Here is an 18,651-nt window from a genome sequence, read left to right as displayed (position 1 = left end):
ACTATAAAAAAATCCATAGCGTGAGGGACTCCTCGATTTTTTTAAAATTTAATTCGTAGTATAAATTCATACAAAATTGATTTATTATTTTTAATTTCCTCATGAAGATTTTGAATCTATCTTCATTAGTTTTATGTCACAATCATGTTTTGGTTAACCTATTGTGTAAGTATTGTAACAACATCAAACAAAAGTTTAGTAGAAGCATTTGTCTGGACGCGATGAAGGTGGTATAGAAATTTTTGACATCAGACAGCGACTTAAAAACTTTAATTTACTGAAAGTTGAAACTGGGTAGAATAGGATTATAATAATGGCAACACCAAAATGGCTGCAACCATCTATTGAACTTTAGATCTCATATCATTTCTCTGTCAATTTAATTCTATATAATAATTTTAAGCTAATGAATTGCAATTAAAGTTGTGTGTTGAGATCAGTTATTATCAGTGATTCATAATATTTACATCGACAAAACATCTACAGTAAGTATTATTGGAATAAAGTAAATATTGACACGACATTATTTTGGTTACTTTATTATAAAAAAAAAAATATTTTACTTTTTAAAAGCAACGACCTTAGAATGGGAGAGTTTTCAATTACTCCTTTATTTTAATAAAAAAATTGACATTTTCTGTTTTTAAATGAAAAAAGGCGCGAGTGTTTATTTGGTTTATACTTATTGTGTAAGTATATCAAACCGGAATTGTGCGATACGTAACATAATAATTAATGCTAATCACGGGTCTTTTGTAAACAAACTAGTGACCGAGTAATTTTTAAATTGTATAATTTTCCACATTACGTTTTGCAACTTTTAATCATAATACATTCATTGACACACTTCTAAATTGTACTAAATTTATAACCCTTATTTCAGTGAAGTTAGAATCTAGTGTCTAGTTGGATTTTTTTTTAAATAAGAATAATTTTCTTTTCTTTTGTTGACAAACAGCTTAAAAAGTTGGCATAAATTTTTTATAGACAGATCTATATGTATTTATCATGTAATAAAACTAACTAGACATGTCTGTACATGTACTACATACAAATTAATGTCATGTATCAATTTACCAAAGTGTAACTGCTTCAAGAACTTTTAAATACTCAAGGACCTTTTCTGCTGTTTATGGATATATCATTTTAACAATTCAAGATATTTAAACTGAAGAAAATATAATAATTACATTATACATGAGTTGTATGGGCAGGGCCCTTTGCCTTTTCCTTTAGCATAAACAGAACCAAAAAAATCAAACATGTTTATAGGAAACAGTTACTACTTTTTATTCCAGAAAACTTACATTAATTTATAGTTTTTTTCTTTATTTTAATTAAATCTGTTATGATTTTAATAATCATAATTTAGTTCCTGAGTTAGGTTGGAATATAAATTTATTTGTCATGAAATTTATGCACAAAATATGCATGAAGGCGTAGAGGAGTGCTTCTCTATCTTGTACATGAAAAAGAATTGTGAATAAAATTTATGGATTTTATTTTATCAAATTTCTATTATTAACTATCTAGTACTGAACTAATAAGGTAATGTGAAATATGAATTCAGAATTTTTGTATTGGTTGGCTCAGTAGGTCTACCATGAAATGATTTTCGAAATTTCGGGGACGAACGAAACAGAAATTTGATGTTAAAATTACATAATACATGCTGTTTAAAATTATTAAAAATGTTAAAATATCGTTCCTCTGAACTATTAGGATAGGATTTATGATGAATGAAATGTTAAGCTCCATTTACTGGCTCGATTTCGGTACGAACAAAAACACGAAATTGGACCTGAAAATTCAGAATTTCATTTCATGGTAGACCACCTGATCCTGCATGTTATTACCTTATTAACTTAACATTTATTGAATGAATGATATGAAATGAAATGCTTGCTGTATAGGCTAATCATGTCTTTGGTCTCTCCCAAAGGCAAAAATATAGGATTAAAAAAAAACAGAAAAAAAAATCTCTGACTAAACATAACCTACAGAATATTTTTTATTTTTTCTTCAAATAATATTCAAGTATATATAAATTATTATAAAAAAATCATATAAATAAAAATTAATTGTTGAAATATCTTACATATTACTTCAGAACCTATGCACCTATTTGACTTATTCTTTTTGGTCTTGTTTTAGTTAGGACTAGATTTGTATAAAAGGATTAGTTTTAAAAATTTTATATGTAAAAAAGTAAAATATGTAGGCTAAACAATGTCTTATATTTTTCATTAGCACACCTGTGTGAAGGTGGGGCAGAGCTAGTACACAATAAAATTTTAACCATAAAGTGTATTTTTTTTTATACAACTTAGAATGGCAAACAAGCTAACGGCCCACCTGATGGAAAGTGGTAACCGTCGCCTATAGACATGAGCAGTACCATAAACATAACAGAGTATACTGTTTCGTCCATGATACCCCCCATGCGTTGCCATTCCTGAAGACTCAGGTGTTATTCCTCTGTACCCTGTAAATTCACGCCATATCCCACCCTTAAAACCGAAACACAGCCATGCAAACACAACTGCTTCACGGTTGAAACACGAATGGGACAGAGGTACCCAAGCAATCGACTTTTGTACAAAGTCTCCCTCTGGTATGCAATTATGATAAACTTTAAACCTTCAACCTTTTTTTTAATGGGTGAAGATGGAATAGTAACTCTGTCTCCATTATCTGAATATGCTATTGGGGCACCAGTGAAAGATGACGGGTCAGGATGAAAGTGAATCCCGGTGTGGTCCCGGCAGAATATGCCACCACTACCTTTTTCGAGGGTATCGTAAAAGGCGACTAAGGGAGAGGCAGTAGCGTCTCTATTAAAACATCACCAAAAGCATAAATACTGTTACCAACTCGCTTGATAAACATGGCAACTACTAGCAAAACCTTCCTTATGGGTTATGTTCAGTTAACGGCCAATACAACAGTACAACAAGGGGGGAAAGGGATTGTTAGCAATGGCGACTGAGAATCCCTTTGCTAGCGATATACCCAACCAGGTCGACCTCCCCGCGGTTCTCCCTGGAATCTATCATGGTTAATTCTGTTGTAAATAGCAGGATGCGGTAATAAAACATATATGTATTTGAGATATAAAATAAGTTTAGTAAAAAAAAAATACGAGACATGTCTTATAAAAATCTGACATAGAACAGACTTAAAAATAATACTTTGTTCTAAAAAACCTCACTGTCAACAGCCAGTATTAAAACTTCAACAAATTCCTGATGAATTCATCATGTTGGGCTGACTGGCCTGTTTTCATTCTCATCTATCACCCTTCACTGGTGCTCCGCCAGCGTATCCCGTTAGCGCGGGCGGGGTTACCATACCATTTTCACCCATAAAAAAAAAATCATTATAACAAAAAGTATAGTTATGTTATGAATTTTGTCCTTTAAAAAGGCACTTAAGTCGACTCATTTTTATTATCTGGAAACATTTAAATAAGAATGTTAATTGAAGTTAATTAGTTCAGTAAAAGAAACTGTCATAGTTAAACAATCGAGTGGCAGTTAACAAATTGTGTAAAATGAGCGAGCTATTTATGGCCAAGGTGGTATGTAATCTACCTACGTTTGTAGTAATGCATCGGCTGGTGCAAGGCCAAGTGCATGACTTGATTGATGTTAATTGATTAAATGATACTAGCTAACCGCCCTGGCTTCGCACGGATAGATAGAAATATATTTTTTTTTATTCATATTTTTGTTGAGGATTTAGTACACCTTAGTGACTATGCCAGCCTCATAGGGAATGTCTGAAAGCCAGTCTGTCAGTTTTTTTGTGGTGAGAATGAAAAGGCAGGTCAGTTAGCCCATCGTGATGAATACACCAGGAATTCAGCACGATGTTTTCTATGGGAGACAACGTGGAGGTAGACCTTATGGGGGGGCATATATATATATATATATATATATATATATATATATATATATATATATATATATATATATATATATATATATACATATTAAAACTGAATAGTACTTCTTCATGTTATTATATCATCCGTTAATTGTCCACCGCTGAACATAGGCTTTTTCCATAAAAGGGCATTTGCCATTAGTTGCCACGCTTGGCAGGCGGGCTGGCAACCTCAATTTTTTTAAACGGTTGATGGAATGATAACACCGCCAGCGCTATCGGTATGCACTAGTGGGGCACCAGTGAGGGATGATAGGCGAGGATCAAGTAGGTCAGTTGGACCATCGTGATGAATTCATAAAAAAATAACCATGATGGATTCCAGGGGGAACCGCGCGGAGGTCGGCCTTAGAGGGTGGGTATATTGCTAACGATGGGGCCAGTAATTCCCATTATTAACAATCCCTTCTCCCCCCGGCAGCCGCCGTTAGTCTTTTGGTGACGTTCTAAGAGGGACATTACTGCCCGTCCCTCGATCGTGAAGTTCTCTTTGTTGCCTCAGACGACACGCACGGGAAAGGAAGGAAAAAAATATATTAATAAGGAAATATTATTTTGTTTGGTTCCAGCCAAATACATGGCACACCAAGATGGCGGTAGACACAGCTGGGACGACGAGGAACGGTTCTATTCGTCAGGGCGCGACAGCGACGACAGTCCAATATTGTCATACAGGTAAGGGCCAGTTATGGTGGTCTTAACAGGAGAAATATTAAAAAAAATAACGTCTAGGTCGGCAATACACACTATATATATAGTTTTTTGAGGCTGGGGGGGAAAGGGATTGTTAGTAATAGGGTCAAATAGCCCCATTACTAGCAATATACCCTGTCAGGTCGACCTCCACGCATGGTTCCTCCTGGAATCCATCGTGGCTAATTCTAGTAGAATTCATCAGGATGGGCTAACTGACCTGCTTTCATCCTCATCAGTCATCTATCACTGGTGCCCCGCCAGTGTATACCGATAGCGCAGACGGGGTTACCATACCATTATCACCCGTTAAAAAAAAAACAATGAGACTGTCAAATTCCATTGTTAACAATCCCTTTCCCCCCAGTCTCGAGTATTAGCTAGTTGCTCAATAAATTTTAGTAAATAAATAATCACTTTCCAGACACGACAAGCGCCGGTACGCGCCGTACATCGCAGAGGAGAGAACAGAAGAGAGGGGGCGCCGCTCGACGGTGACGGTGCTCGCTAAATGCTTCCTCTTCTGTTCCACCATGATACTGTTCTGCGTGCTCATGTATATACCTGTATACAATAGGGCTAACGACCAGATCCCGAAAAGTAAGTTTTTTATAGTTTTTTTTTATGCAACTTAGAATGGCGAACAAGCTGACGGCCCACCTGATTGAAAGTGGTAACCGTCGCATATAGACATGAGCAGTACCATGGACATAACAGAGTATACTGTTTCGCCCATGATAGCCCCCATGCGTTAATTTTTTTTGTCATATTGTAGGCTTAGTCGCCGGCTGGTCGGTGCACACAAATCGCGACACGAAAATATACGTGCAACCAAACAACGTCACCACAATCCACGAGCCGAAAGACATCTGTCCAAAGTCGACGAGACACAAAAAGAACAATTTGTTCCTACTCATTGTAGTTAGTTCGTCCACTGTCAACTTTGACCGGCGTATCGCCATCAGGGAGACGTGGGGAAGCCAGGAGAATTATATTAAAATGTCGAAAATATTCAACGCAGTCAGAAATAAATATAAACACTACAATTATAGTTACGATCTGTACACGGAGACGGACAACGGCACGGCGAACGTTAGTAGGGAGAAACGTGACATATCCAGTTTTAGCCGGTTATTACCAGAATTGGCTAAGGCGCTCCAAAACAATTTAGAGAATATAAAGACTGATGATGTACCTGAGGAGAAACGCTACGATGATGCGGAGAAGAGGTTCGATGATGATATATTAACAGAGTTCGATATGAACAAAGAATTGGGTGATGTGACTGAAAATGATGTTGACTATTACGCTGACGACACAAACATCATGAGGATACCGCCGAACGGTTACGACGACACGCCAGATTTGGAGAAAATATTGAAAATGCTCAAACCGAATTTCCCCAAAAACGAGGAGAGAGCGGAAACTGGCAACACCGAGGTGGACTTCAGGCTTGTTTTTCTATTGGGGTTGCCAGCTCACGACAACGATACCACGGTACAGAGTAAGATAGAGGAGGAAGTTGAGAAATACGGTGATATAATACAAGAGGGATTTATTGATTCATACAATAACTTAACTTTGAAGTCTATTATGATGCTAAAGTGGATTACAAACAAATGCAATGAAAGTGGTAAGCATCTTTTTTTATATAAAACTGCTATATATCTTGTACTAGCGGCCCGTCAGGGCTTCGCACAGGTGGACATTTTTACGACATTTTAAAAAGTGGATATTGTGACATAACGATAATAGTTGGACATATAGTATCGCCAAGTTTTTTGTAGTCATTGATATTTTCTTCAATATTGTAGAACATACTTTTGTTCTATCACCAATAGTTTCCGCAGCGCACGCGACCAAACATATTTTATAGCATTTTTTTACACCTTGAGTTACGTTACTAAAGTTTTAGTAAGGATCCCTAATGTTTTCTAGCAATAAACAGCCTATGTTATTCAGGGTGAATGTAGCTTTCTAATGGTGAAAGAATTTTTGAAATCGGCAAAGTAGTTTTTGAGTTTATTCATTACAAACATACATACACACAAAAATATAAATCTTTCCTCTTTATAATATTAGTGTAGACGTATCTTCTAAGTTGACAATGGAGCCATATTTTCAACTAACTTAATATTTGTTACATAACTCCGTCAGTTATGAACCGATTTTAAAAATTCTTTTTTGTATCTGAAAACACATACTTTCAATTCGATCCCCATAGATTTTTTTATCAAAATCTATCTACTAGTACTTTAGTACTTTAACTCTTTTTTGTATATTTTTTTTTTTTTTTGGTGAAATAAATCAAGGTAATATAATTCATGTTCAAAATTAGAGAAAAAATGGTTAAAAAATAAATTTGACAGCTATGTTTTTTTTTTCTACAATGGACATTATAAAGGTATCCAGACACGATCAACTTGAAGTGATCTTGTTCTTTTAAACAATTTTTGGGCATTCAATGTTATGATGGAAATTTACACCGTTATGCAAAGAAGGGTTAATTTTGAAATCAAATTAACTGATTTTGCCACGTTTGGAGTCGTTTTTTTTTTGGATCACAATCTTAATTTTTTTAAACAATAACTAATACCATCAGATATATGTACCATCTCATAATCTCCTCCTTATCACCCCGTCACACCATTCCGGATTTATGTCCAATTCTTTTACTGTCACCGCTATCAGCCTTTGGAATGAAATCCCTGTAGATCTACGCAGAGCGTCAAGTAAGGATATTTTTAAAAGAAGACTTTTTAATTATTTGTTGAGTCAACAAAACCAGCTCTAGTTACAGGTCACTCAATAGTTATTATATCTCATAATGCTTATCGTTGTTTTAATTTATGTATATATATTTCATATGTATTAGTTTATCCATATATATTAAAAGTAATGTTTATGTATTACATGTGCATTTCTTATGTGTATATTATATTTATATTGTGTATTGCCTTAATGTGTTACTATAATTGTCATATATTTTTTACCACACCTGCCCTTCATACGCTTTCTGTTCTCACCCAATGGTTAGCTGGTAGAGAATGCCATATGGCATTAAGCTCACCACTTGTACAAAATTTTATTGTGCAATAAAGAATAAATAAATAAATAAATAAAATAAAATAAAATATCATAGACGACTGATTCGTTTTTTTATGTTTTTTTTTTTCATAAATAAGTATATGTATGTAGCTTATATACAAGTTGTGTCCCGCGTCTTTGCCCGAATGACTCATTATATAAAGTGTCCACTTTATACTACATAATCTATGTATCTATTTTAAATATATAATAAATCACGTTTCATATAATGAATCATTGTGGTAAACCGTTACACCATCAAAATCGTATTTATAAAACCTAAAACGAGATACGAACTTATTTTAACTATTACTATGTTTATATAAGTTTTCTCAATATTTATACATTAAAAGAATAAGCATGCAAATTCCTATAGAGTAGGTATAAAAAAAAATTTTCACTTAATTAACTAGATTTAACTGAAGACCAGGCTGTATGGTTCAATTTCTTTGCCTTTGCCAATTTTTAAAAAAATAATACTATTACTACTAGATTTAATGACATCAAATTTGGCGGGAACATCAATTACCACAGGCTATAATATTTTTTTTTTTAGTCCGCTACATTCTGAAGACGGACGACGACATGTACATAAATGTGCCAAACTTGGTACTGAATTTAAAGAATCGGTCCAAGGAGTATGATGAGAAGGTGTCCAAAGGGTATAAGGAGAAGGAGCATCTGCTAATTGGGGATCTCATATGTGGTGCTAGACCTGTACTGGACTCTAATAATAAGTGGTAAGTTTCGGCATTTTTTACTTTTTAAGGGCATGGGTGTGCATACGTGTTGTGAGTGTGCGTGAGTGTGTGCGTGTACGTGCGAGTGTGCGTGTGCGTGCGAGTGCGTGCGTGCGTGCGTGCGTGTGTGTGCGTGTGCGCGTGTGGTTCTTGTTTAAAACGTCTTAAAATTATTGTCGCTTATTCAAATAGACTTGTATACAAGCTCTTTTAAATCTTCATTTTTTTCTGTTCATTGTGAAATTAGGTTTACGGGAAAGAAAATTATTTTAACTCTCACCATTGATGTACCGGTGTTTTGTTGCGTTCGAATCGGTAACCGACGGTACGTCGAGTGTGTGTCTAGCCTTTAATTGTCCCCCGGCAGGTACAGCCCCCGGTACATGTACGGCGGCCGCGTGTACCCGCGCTACCTGTCCGGCACCGGCTACGTATTCTCGGCCGACGCCGCGCCGCCGCTCTACGAGGCCGCGCTCCGGACCAACTATTTCCATTTGGAGGATATTTATATTACCGGTAAGTGTACCGTGACCCTTATATGTAGTTCTAGTTTACATTATCGATTTCTGCCGGTCATGCCTACATGATCGAGCAAGAATAATGGAGATGTCGGTAGGGGCCGCTCTAGACGGACGTATGTCGACCAAATAGGCGACGTGCTGAAGAAGGGCCAGATTAAAAGTACCCGTAACCGGCGAGCGTGTATGAAAAGATTGATGAATGTGAAAGAAGCGAGAGAGGTTTGTTTGAATCGAAGCATTTGGTGTTACATTGTTTCTGCCTACTCTAATGGGAGACAAGCGTGACAGATATGTTACATTATCGATTTTTCTCGAATAGGTTTCTTGTGCGAATAAGCCAAGAATCGATCCTTGAGGTGCACTTAATAATGTCCTCAAGGGGTGGCTGTTAGGGTGCCGCGGATGGCCAGTTTTAGCCTTTCCTGCACCGGGAGTTGGTAAGAGAACCAGCTTGACGCATCAGGGATGCGGTGCGTGACTTTTCTATTTCGAACACTTGGTGCTCGGGTCCGGGCGGCTGTCGCTTCGGTCGATGTGGTGCAGACGTCCGCACCGCTAATCTATGTGTATTGTACAAAAGTCGAATTGCTTGGGTACCTCTGTCGCATTCGTGTTTCAACCGTGAAGCAGTTGTGTTTGCATGGCTGTGTTTCGGTTTGAAGGGTGGGATATGGCGTGAGTTTACTGGGTACGGAGGGATGACAGCCGAGTCGTAGGGTGTGACGGGTGGAGCAGTGTACCGTGACGTGGCCCCGCCGGCGGTGGCATGTGCAGGCATGTGCGCACTGCGCGCGCGGCCGCGGCTGGTGGCGCGCGACGACGCCGGGTTCTCGTACGCGGCGGCGCGCGGCGCGGCGTGCGCGGGCTGCGCGGGCTGCGCGCCGCAGCTGCGCCACACCGTGCACCGCGTGCCGCCCGCCGCGCTGCGCGCGCTGCAGCGCCAGCTGCTGTCGCCGCGCCTCGCCGACAGGTACCGCCCGCATTCAAAGTAGCCGCTACTTTTAACTCGTTATCGTTAATGTAGTTATTTTTTTATTAACGCTGTGATTTTAAACTAGTGATTTTTGTTAACACTGTGATTTTAACATGTGATTTTTGTTAACATTGTGATTTTACACAGTAGTGATTATTTTCTAATAATGCTGTTATTTTACACTTAATTATTTTTTTTATAACGGTGATTGTATACAAGTCTACTTATTTTTTTATCAGCGTACCAATTTCACCTGTGTAAAATGGTTGCGTTAATAGAAAAGAAAAACTTCTTACTTCCCGTTTTAACATTAGTAGTCTAATTTACTCGAAGAAATATAATCATGTTGAATGTTCACCATAACGGCAGCAGTCGACAAATGCCCCTGACTACCCCATCAGAGATTGCAATCGTGAATTTTATTAATTACAAAATTCTGTCTTACAGATGCGAAAGAATCCGCCTCACACAGGTAAGAAGAGATCGCTTAAGGCCGAAAGTGCCACCAAAAAAACACAACAGAATCGGCCATATATCAAAATAACTGTTGTATATATATTATATTGCTATATTGTAATATAGTATTGTTATTATTTATTATAAGTATAACTAATGACAAATTGAACTTTATGTCTAGCAGGGAAAGGGTGTAATTCGCTTGATGCGGGTTTGGGAATGCGTAACTGTATGTACAATGTTGCTATTGGACGGCTAAATGGTTTATAACATTAACAAATATAGTATTATATATAGTTTAATATGATATATACAGGGTGTTATTAAATTCATTAGCATCTTTTTAACGAAGTATTATGACAGTGAATATAATTTACCCAAAAAAAAAAAATTGAAGTACTTCTTTGGAAAATATGTTCAGTTCCACTTGTAGAACTCTCCTTTAAAAGTATTGTAACGATTACACCCTGTATATATATATATATATATATATATATATATATATATATATATATATATATATATATATATATATATATATATATATATATATATATATATATATATATATATATATATATATATATATATATATATATATATATTGGTACTGTCATAAGCCATAAATTGATGATGTTGCTTAAAATAATCTAGCGGTGCTGATAAGGAACGGATTAAAAATTGTGTGATATTTATTTCAAATTTGAGTGATATTTAGATAAGAGTAAATTATGAAGGGTTGCAAAAATAACTATAACGGGTTAGTTAAAATAACGGTTTATAATTTAGTTGTGATATAACGGTTATTTTTTATTGTTATTTTCTTAATTAAAAAGTGTTAGTGTATATGATTTTGCATCCGTTTTCATCATAGACGTGAATGATAATAAATAGATGTAGCAGCTATGAATAGATACCAAGATCAAATGTGAATTAAGTTGTGAAAAATTACAAAAATAACAGTTAGTAACAGTTAATTTAGTAGCTAATTTAACGGCTTGTAATCGATATATTTTTTGTCCTACGACGTTTTTGCGTGCAGTTTCATCGCAGATGTGAATTTATGTTCATGTAATTTAGTTAATAGACGTCAAAACTAGGGACGAACATCAAAATCTGTTAAGCAATTAAAAAACAAATAAATTCTAATATATTACTGTGAATGATAAGAATAAATTGTGAAGGCTTACAAAAATAACTGTCGGAGCAGTTAAAATAACGTGTTACAATTTAAATAGTTATTTATCTTACTATGTTTTTGCGAGCGCTTTTTCACAGGTACAAGTTTAGATAGATGTAGCAACTAGCTTTTATTTCAGGGTTGAGTAGTGATGGGCAAAATGTAGCAATATCTATATATTTCAGTTGCAATATCTATTTACTGGTTCAATAACGAATATGTTAAACGTCTGTAATCCAAAACATAATATTGGATAACAGACGTTTAATATATTCGAAAATAGATATCCGACCGATATGGGCGATATCGAAATGGGCGATGACGTTTTTCCCCGTCATCAATGTGTAGAGGAACCCAATATATAGATATCGTATCGGTATCCATATTACATATTACCTATGCCGAAGTTTGAGTGCCATATAAGAATAAATTGTTAAAAATAACTATTCGGAACGGACGATATAACGATTCATAGTTAATTATGAAGAACTGCATAAATAACTGTTTGCAATTAATATAACTGTTTATAAATTTATAAATATCCCGTACTGTGTGGTCCCTGTCAAAAAAGGGCACTCCTTTTCCCGCGGGTGTTGTAAGAGGCGATTAATAGACGGCGAGGGATGGGCAGTAGCGTTCCTTTTTAAACATCTCCAAAGTCAAACTGCGATTCCAATCCGCCTGCCAAGCATCGCAACCAATATTTAATAACATCATCATATATATATATATATATATATATATATATATATATATATATATATATATATATATATATATATATATATATATATATATACAACTCAGAATGGCAAACAAGCTAACAGCTCACCTGATGGAAAGTGGTAACCGTCGCCTATAGACATGAGCAGTACCATGGACATAACAGAGTATACTGTTTCATCCATGATACCCCCCATGCGTTGCCATTCCTGAGGACTCAGGTGTTATTCCTCTGTACCCTGTAAATTTATCAGAACTTTGTATTGTTTTTATTTTGGATTGCCACCTTCTAATATTCTCCCACTTGTTCAGTAATAACTGTATATACTGGTAACCCTATTTACGCACACGTGGATAAACAATATGACCTGTTTTTGAGGAAGCATTTGTATGGAGGTACTTTTTTTTTATATGGATGAAAATGGTATGGTAACCCCGCCTGCGCTAACGGGATACGCTGGCAGAGCACCAGTGAAGGGTGATAGATGAGAATGAAAACAGGCCAGTTAGCACATCATGATGAATTCATCAGGAATTAACCATGATAGTTTTCAGGGAGAACCGCGAAGAAGTCGGCCTGGTTGGGTATATTGCTAGCAATGGAATTCTCAATCTCCATTACTAACAATCCCTTTCCCCCCTGTATGGAGATACTCCGACTCTATCTATGTAATCTAACGATATTTGCAATCAATAAGTGGCTTTTGTAACGTTACAGGTATTAGTTTAGTGGCGGCTTACTATTTTAAATGGATTGAGGTACTTGCTTCATCTATCTCTTTCTAAGTCTTTATATTTTAAATGTATTATTTTATTTTATATTAATTTTTTCAATCTTAATTTTTTATTAAATTTCAATTAATCATATTTTAAATTATTAAAGGCATATTTTAAATTATTAAAGGAGCTTAAATTTAAAAAAAAGAGCATATTATTTTTTTTTATTTTTTTTTATTTTAATATTTATTTTATTACAATTATTTTTTTTTTTTGTATTAATATTTCTTGTCATAATAAAAATTTTAAAGAGAGTTAATTGATGATGACGATAATAAAAAGTATATATCTAAAGTGACTGTGTACAAATTAATTTGCAGTATTTTTTTTACTTTTAAATTATATAATATATATATATATATATATATATATATATATAAATCTTGGGTTATATAAAATATTGGTCATTTTACTTATTGCGTCCGTAGAGAGTTCATAAAAAAAGTATGGCAGCTACGTAATTATCTGTTAAATTAAAAAAAAAAATATTGGTCATTTTACATTATTTCTGATTGATTAATACTCGTAGATAAGCAATAGGACTTACGGTCGAGCTCTCCCATAAGGGATGTTTTGCCAGCAGTTGCCACGCTTAGCGGGCGGATTGGCAACCACGGTTAGGCTTTAGAGGTGTTTTAAGAGGGACGCTGCTGCCCATCCCTCGCCTAAGTCGCGTCTTACGACACCATGAGGAAAGGAAGGGGTGGCCTATTCTCTTCCGGGAGCACATTACCCCTGACATTGGCCCTGACATATAAGAATTCCGAGATAGTAGAGTCGGCACGTATCCGCCATTTTGTATCTTTTAGATTAATTTTCCTTCAAAAAACTGAAACATCGTGAATTTATCATCAGATTCAACAAATAATGAGGGGGGGGGGGGGAAATAATTCAGTAAATTATTGCCAACCATCATTAATTTTAAACTGGTTCTATCTATTCACATACAGCAATAACAAAATTTAAAACGCAGTTCTTTTTTTATTAAACCACATCGTAGGAAATGTCTGACTCAAGTAATTACAATTCGAACAGATTCGGACATTTTTTTTAAGAAATATAATCTAAATATGAATTTAGATTATATTTCTTAATAAAAAATTTATTTTTTTAATTTTTCATACTAATTTTATTTATGGGGGGGGGATATATTAAAAAATATCATTGAATTCTGTTCTCCATCATTTTAAATACATTAAATTTATGTTCTTTGCATAACCCGCCGAGTTCAGTAGGCCTCTCGCACCGAGGGCGTTATATTGTATCAACAGACTTGTACAATAGGTTATATGAAGCGATCTCTAAAAAAACACATTGCACGAATTAAAATTGGGTATGGGATTTATAACCCGCAAGCCCCCTCAGGCATTTAGCGAATAAATCTACCTTGAATACGGCTATATCTTTTTATTTGGCCAATTATAAGCAGAGCGAGTTAAAGTAATCCCAGTATAAAAAAAGTGAACGTACGTAGGACGTAGGATGTAACGAATCATGTAACGGTCGAGCCTCTGTCAATTTTTTTTTTATTTTTTTTTAATTATTTAATATTTATATGAGCAATTTATTACATTGGTGATCGAAAAAAGCTGCAAATTTATGTACCTACTAATGTTTCAAATTTGTTTTTTTTTGTAATGTAGGGTTGTCTTTTTTTTTTCCCGTGTTAATATTTCTTGTCAACTTTACTGTTTGCAGTTTGAGTTATATTTAAAGTTTTGGAAAGGTACAATTTTAAAAATACGTTTTAGCTGTATGTCTGAAAATGATCTGGAACAATTAGCTACGTTCATGGGACATACTAATGTTTTCATCTTCTAATACTTATGGAAGATTTTATAAAATGAAATAGATTTAGATCTAAATGAAGAATGGTTTAGATGAAATAGATTTAGATCTATGAAGAACAAAGAAAGTTTTTTATACAAAATAAAAAACCTCCCAGAAAATTAGAAAATTAGAATGCGAAAATTTAAAAGGACAATACCCAGAACTGTTACAAAATAAAGACTGGCTCAAAATTAAAGTTTTTATTCAAAATATTTATTCTAAAAAATAGGATAATATCATTACATTGGCATTTGCTCTTTAATTTGTTTTTTTTTTTATATAAATATATAAAAAGGTTTGTAATTTGGAACAATTAATATTCACAATAATTGATGATGACGATATATAATTGTATATATCTATAAATATATTTAAAATCTTTATTATTTTTAGAAATCGTTTCAAAAAATACCTTTTGTGACTGTGTACAAATTAATTTGTTTAGGCGCATCGAGAGTATGAATCTCATTTTTTGAATTTTTTTACTACACTCTGTAAATGTATATAATATATATATATATATATATATATATATATATATATATATATATATATATATATATATATATATATATATATATATATATCTGCGAGACGAATGGACGCATGAAGTTTGCATGACATACAAACTATATACGGAATATGTGTTATCGTTTATAAATCTGTTTGTCCTCTGTCCATTTGTTTGTTTAAATATATATATATATATATATATATATATATATATATATATATATGTTGTGTTATCGTTTATATCTGTTTGTCCTCTGTTTTTTTTTTTCTTTATTTTTTTTTTTTTTCTTTATTTTTTCCATCTTTTTTTATTTTATTTTCTTTTGCCCCTTTCCAGATAAAATCTCAACAGGACCGGTCGTTTTTACTATGCAGGTATCTACAAATGTTGATTTCCAACAAGTGTTGAAAATATCTTAAGTTTATTTATTTATTTTTTTTTTATTATGGTCAGCTGAGTTGCCAGCTGTCTTGCAGTCGGATTTATAAGTGGGAACATTTGTCGTGTACAGGTCATATTTATGGGTTTTCTACCATTGATAAAGCTATTATGCTAGGAGTTGGTAATATATAGAAATATACATATATTGGTCCAATAACGTTTATACTATAAACGTTATTGGGTATAGAGATTATCCAATATACCTACAATATCTATACGCTATATACAAATATCTGACTGACGTGTCGATATCGAAATGGGCGATTACCTTTATCCCACTTTGATATTAGAACCCAATATATAGATATCAGAACGGTACTGATATTATCCACGACTATATTATACTGCGAAACTGATGAATGGCTCAATTTCCATAATGATATTTAAATACCGTAGCGTCTTAGTTGGACCATCGTATTTTCTCATTCTTGAATGTTGTTGAATGAATTCACTCAATCAATTTAGTATTTTATTTATTTATTTCTAATACATATTTTGAATTTGCCAATGCACTCACCAAAAACCAAAAATAGAACATATACATACATAATATAAATAATCAAGGTTGGACAATATATAGCAATATCTATATATTTCAGTTACAATATCCAATATCTATATATTTCAGTTACAATATCCAATATCTATATATTTTAGTTACTACATCCAATACCTATATATTTCAGTTACAATATCTATATATTTCCCTTCCAATATCTATATATTTTAGTTACAATATCCAATACCTATATATTTCAGTTACAATATCTATATATTTCCCTTCCAATATCTATATATTTCAGTTACATTATCCAATATCTATATATTTTAGTTACAATATCCAATACCTATATATTTCAGTTACAATATCTATATATTTCCCTTCCAATATCTATATATTTCAGTTACATTATCCAATATCTATATATTTTAGTTACAATATCCAATACCTATATATTTCAGTTACAATATCCAATATCTATATATTTCAGTTACAATATCTATGTATTTTAGTTACTATATTTCAGTTACAGTATCTAAATACTAGTTCAATAACGAATATGTTAAAAGTCTGTTATCCAAAAAATAATATTGGATAACAGACTTTTAACATATTCGAAAATAGATATCCGAACGATATCGAAATGGGCGATGACCTTTTTCCCGCCATCAATGTGTAGAGAAACCCAATATATAGATATCGGATCGGTATACATATTACTCATGCTAAAATTAATATATTAATGAAAAAAATAATAATTAATTTTAAATTAAACATTAAAAAAATGCAATTCTACGTAATTCGTTGCCGTCCTGCTAAACTCTGTAACAGTGAAACAAATCCAGTTGTCAATAATCTGAATCGATTTCTTATCAAATATTTAATTATAAATATATATATATATATATATATATATATATATATATATATATATATATATATATATATATATATATATATATATATATATATATATATATATATATATATATATATATATATATATATATATATATATATATATATATATATATATATATATATATATATATATATATATATATACTAGCGACCCGCCCCGGCTTCGCACGGGTACACATTACATCACATCACATTAGAAACCTCTAAATATATCAGTGTTTCTCTACAATATTGTGCATGTATTATACATATAAACTTTCCTCTTGAATCACTCAAAATCTGTTGCGTAGTTTTAAAGATATAAGCATACATAGGAACGGACAGACAGCGACAGCGACTTTGTTTTATACTATGTAGTGATTCAATACAGTTTATGTAATAAAATTTAGTACAATGCGAACATTTTTATCTAGCATTTGACAAGTCGATGAGCAAAATACTTGAATATAATTTCTGAATGCAAAGTTAATCAAACTTGACGATTTTTAATATTTGAATGATTTTTACAAGTGTACAGTCACTTTTTTTTTTATAACACAAGGGAGCAAACGAGCATGCGGCTCACCTGATGGTAAATGACTACCGCCGCTCATTTACTAACTTATATTAAGTTAGTAAATGATCGGTCGTAACGCTAAGTTAAGTTTTATAAGTAACAAAATGGACCTTATGTTGTCTGTATAAATAAGTATTTTGATTAATCTATAATATGACCTAACCGATTTCGCAGTATCAAGGCGTTATCAATGGTATGAAATCTTGTTTTAAATTGTAATAACAATTTATTAGCTCGTGTGAGAAGTATTATCACTTATAAATTTGACTTCGAAATAGAAATGGGTAGTATATTGCAATATATCGTTGTGCAATATCTATATATCAAATACATATATCGATATCTAATACATTAAATACCGGTTATTCAGTGTATAATATTGTATTTAATAACGTGATTGAATAAAATATAGATATCTGATATCAATGATGATGATGATGACGGTGGAAAAAAGGGCGATAACCTTTTTGTTTCATAAGAACCCAATATATAGATATTGATATGATACCGATATTACTCATTACCATCATACAGCCGTTAACTGTCCACTGCTGAACACAGCCCTCCCCCATAAGAAGGGGGGTTTTGTCAGCAGTTGCCACGCTTGCAGTCTATTACCCATGTCTATTTCGAAATACCCAACTATCTATTTGCCATTGAACTTGTAAGGTTTCGTCCGAAGACGAAGCAGCTCAATTTGATCTCCATAATCTCTTAATATATAAATTTATTCAGTCTTCGTCTATTTATATTGCGTCAGTGGCTTACATTCGTGCGTTATTATTTATT

At 33.4% G+C, this 18,651-nt stretch overlaps 1 protein-coding gene across 1 annotated transcript; it reads left to right on the top strand.

Moving 5' to 3' along the window:
• Window positions 1-328: 328 nt before the first annotated feature.
• Window positions 329-17,262, top strand: LOC113520130 (uncharacterized). The gene is made up of 9 exons (XM_052901135.1): window positions 329-485; window positions 4,518-4,623; window positions 5,066-5,241; window positions 5,417-6,274; window positions 8,285-8,468; window positions 8,836-8,984; window positions 9,764-9,959; window positions 10,410-10,434; window positions 15,779-17,262. The coding sequence occupies exons 2-9, from the start codon at window positions 4,526-4,528 to the stop codon at window positions 15,848-15,850; spliced, it is 1,758 nt and encodes a 585-aa protein (XP_052757095.1). The 5' UTR covers window positions 329-485; window positions 4,518-4,525; the 3' UTR covers window positions 15,851-17,262.
• Window positions 17,263-18,651: the final 1,389 nt, after the last annotated feature.

This window comes from Galleria mellonella, unplaced genomic scaffold, assembly GCF_026898425.1.
Source record: "Galleria mellonella isolate WM207_F2 unplaced genomic scaffold, CSIRO_AGI_GalMel_v1 utg746, whole genome shotgun sequence".
In the NCBI taxonomy this organism is placed as follows: Eukaryota; Metazoa; Arthropoda; class Insecta; order Lepidoptera; family Pyralidae; genus Galleria; species Galleria mellonella.
This window is presented reverse-complemented; position numbering and strand designations above follow the sequence as displayed.

Coding starts and splice junctions, on each gene's coding strand:
- LOC113520130 (XM_052901135.1), top strand. CDS start 4,526: ATGGCACACCAAGATGGCGGTAGACACAGCTGGGACGACGAGGAACGG. Junction 4,624..5,065: donor AGTCCAATATTGTCATACAG/GTAAGGGCCAGT, acceptor ATCACTTTCCAG/ACACGACAAGCGCCGGTACG. Junction 8,469..8,835: donor CTGGACTCTAATAATAAGTG/GTAAGTTTCGGC, acceptor GTCCCCCGGCAG/GTACAGCCCCCGGTACATGT.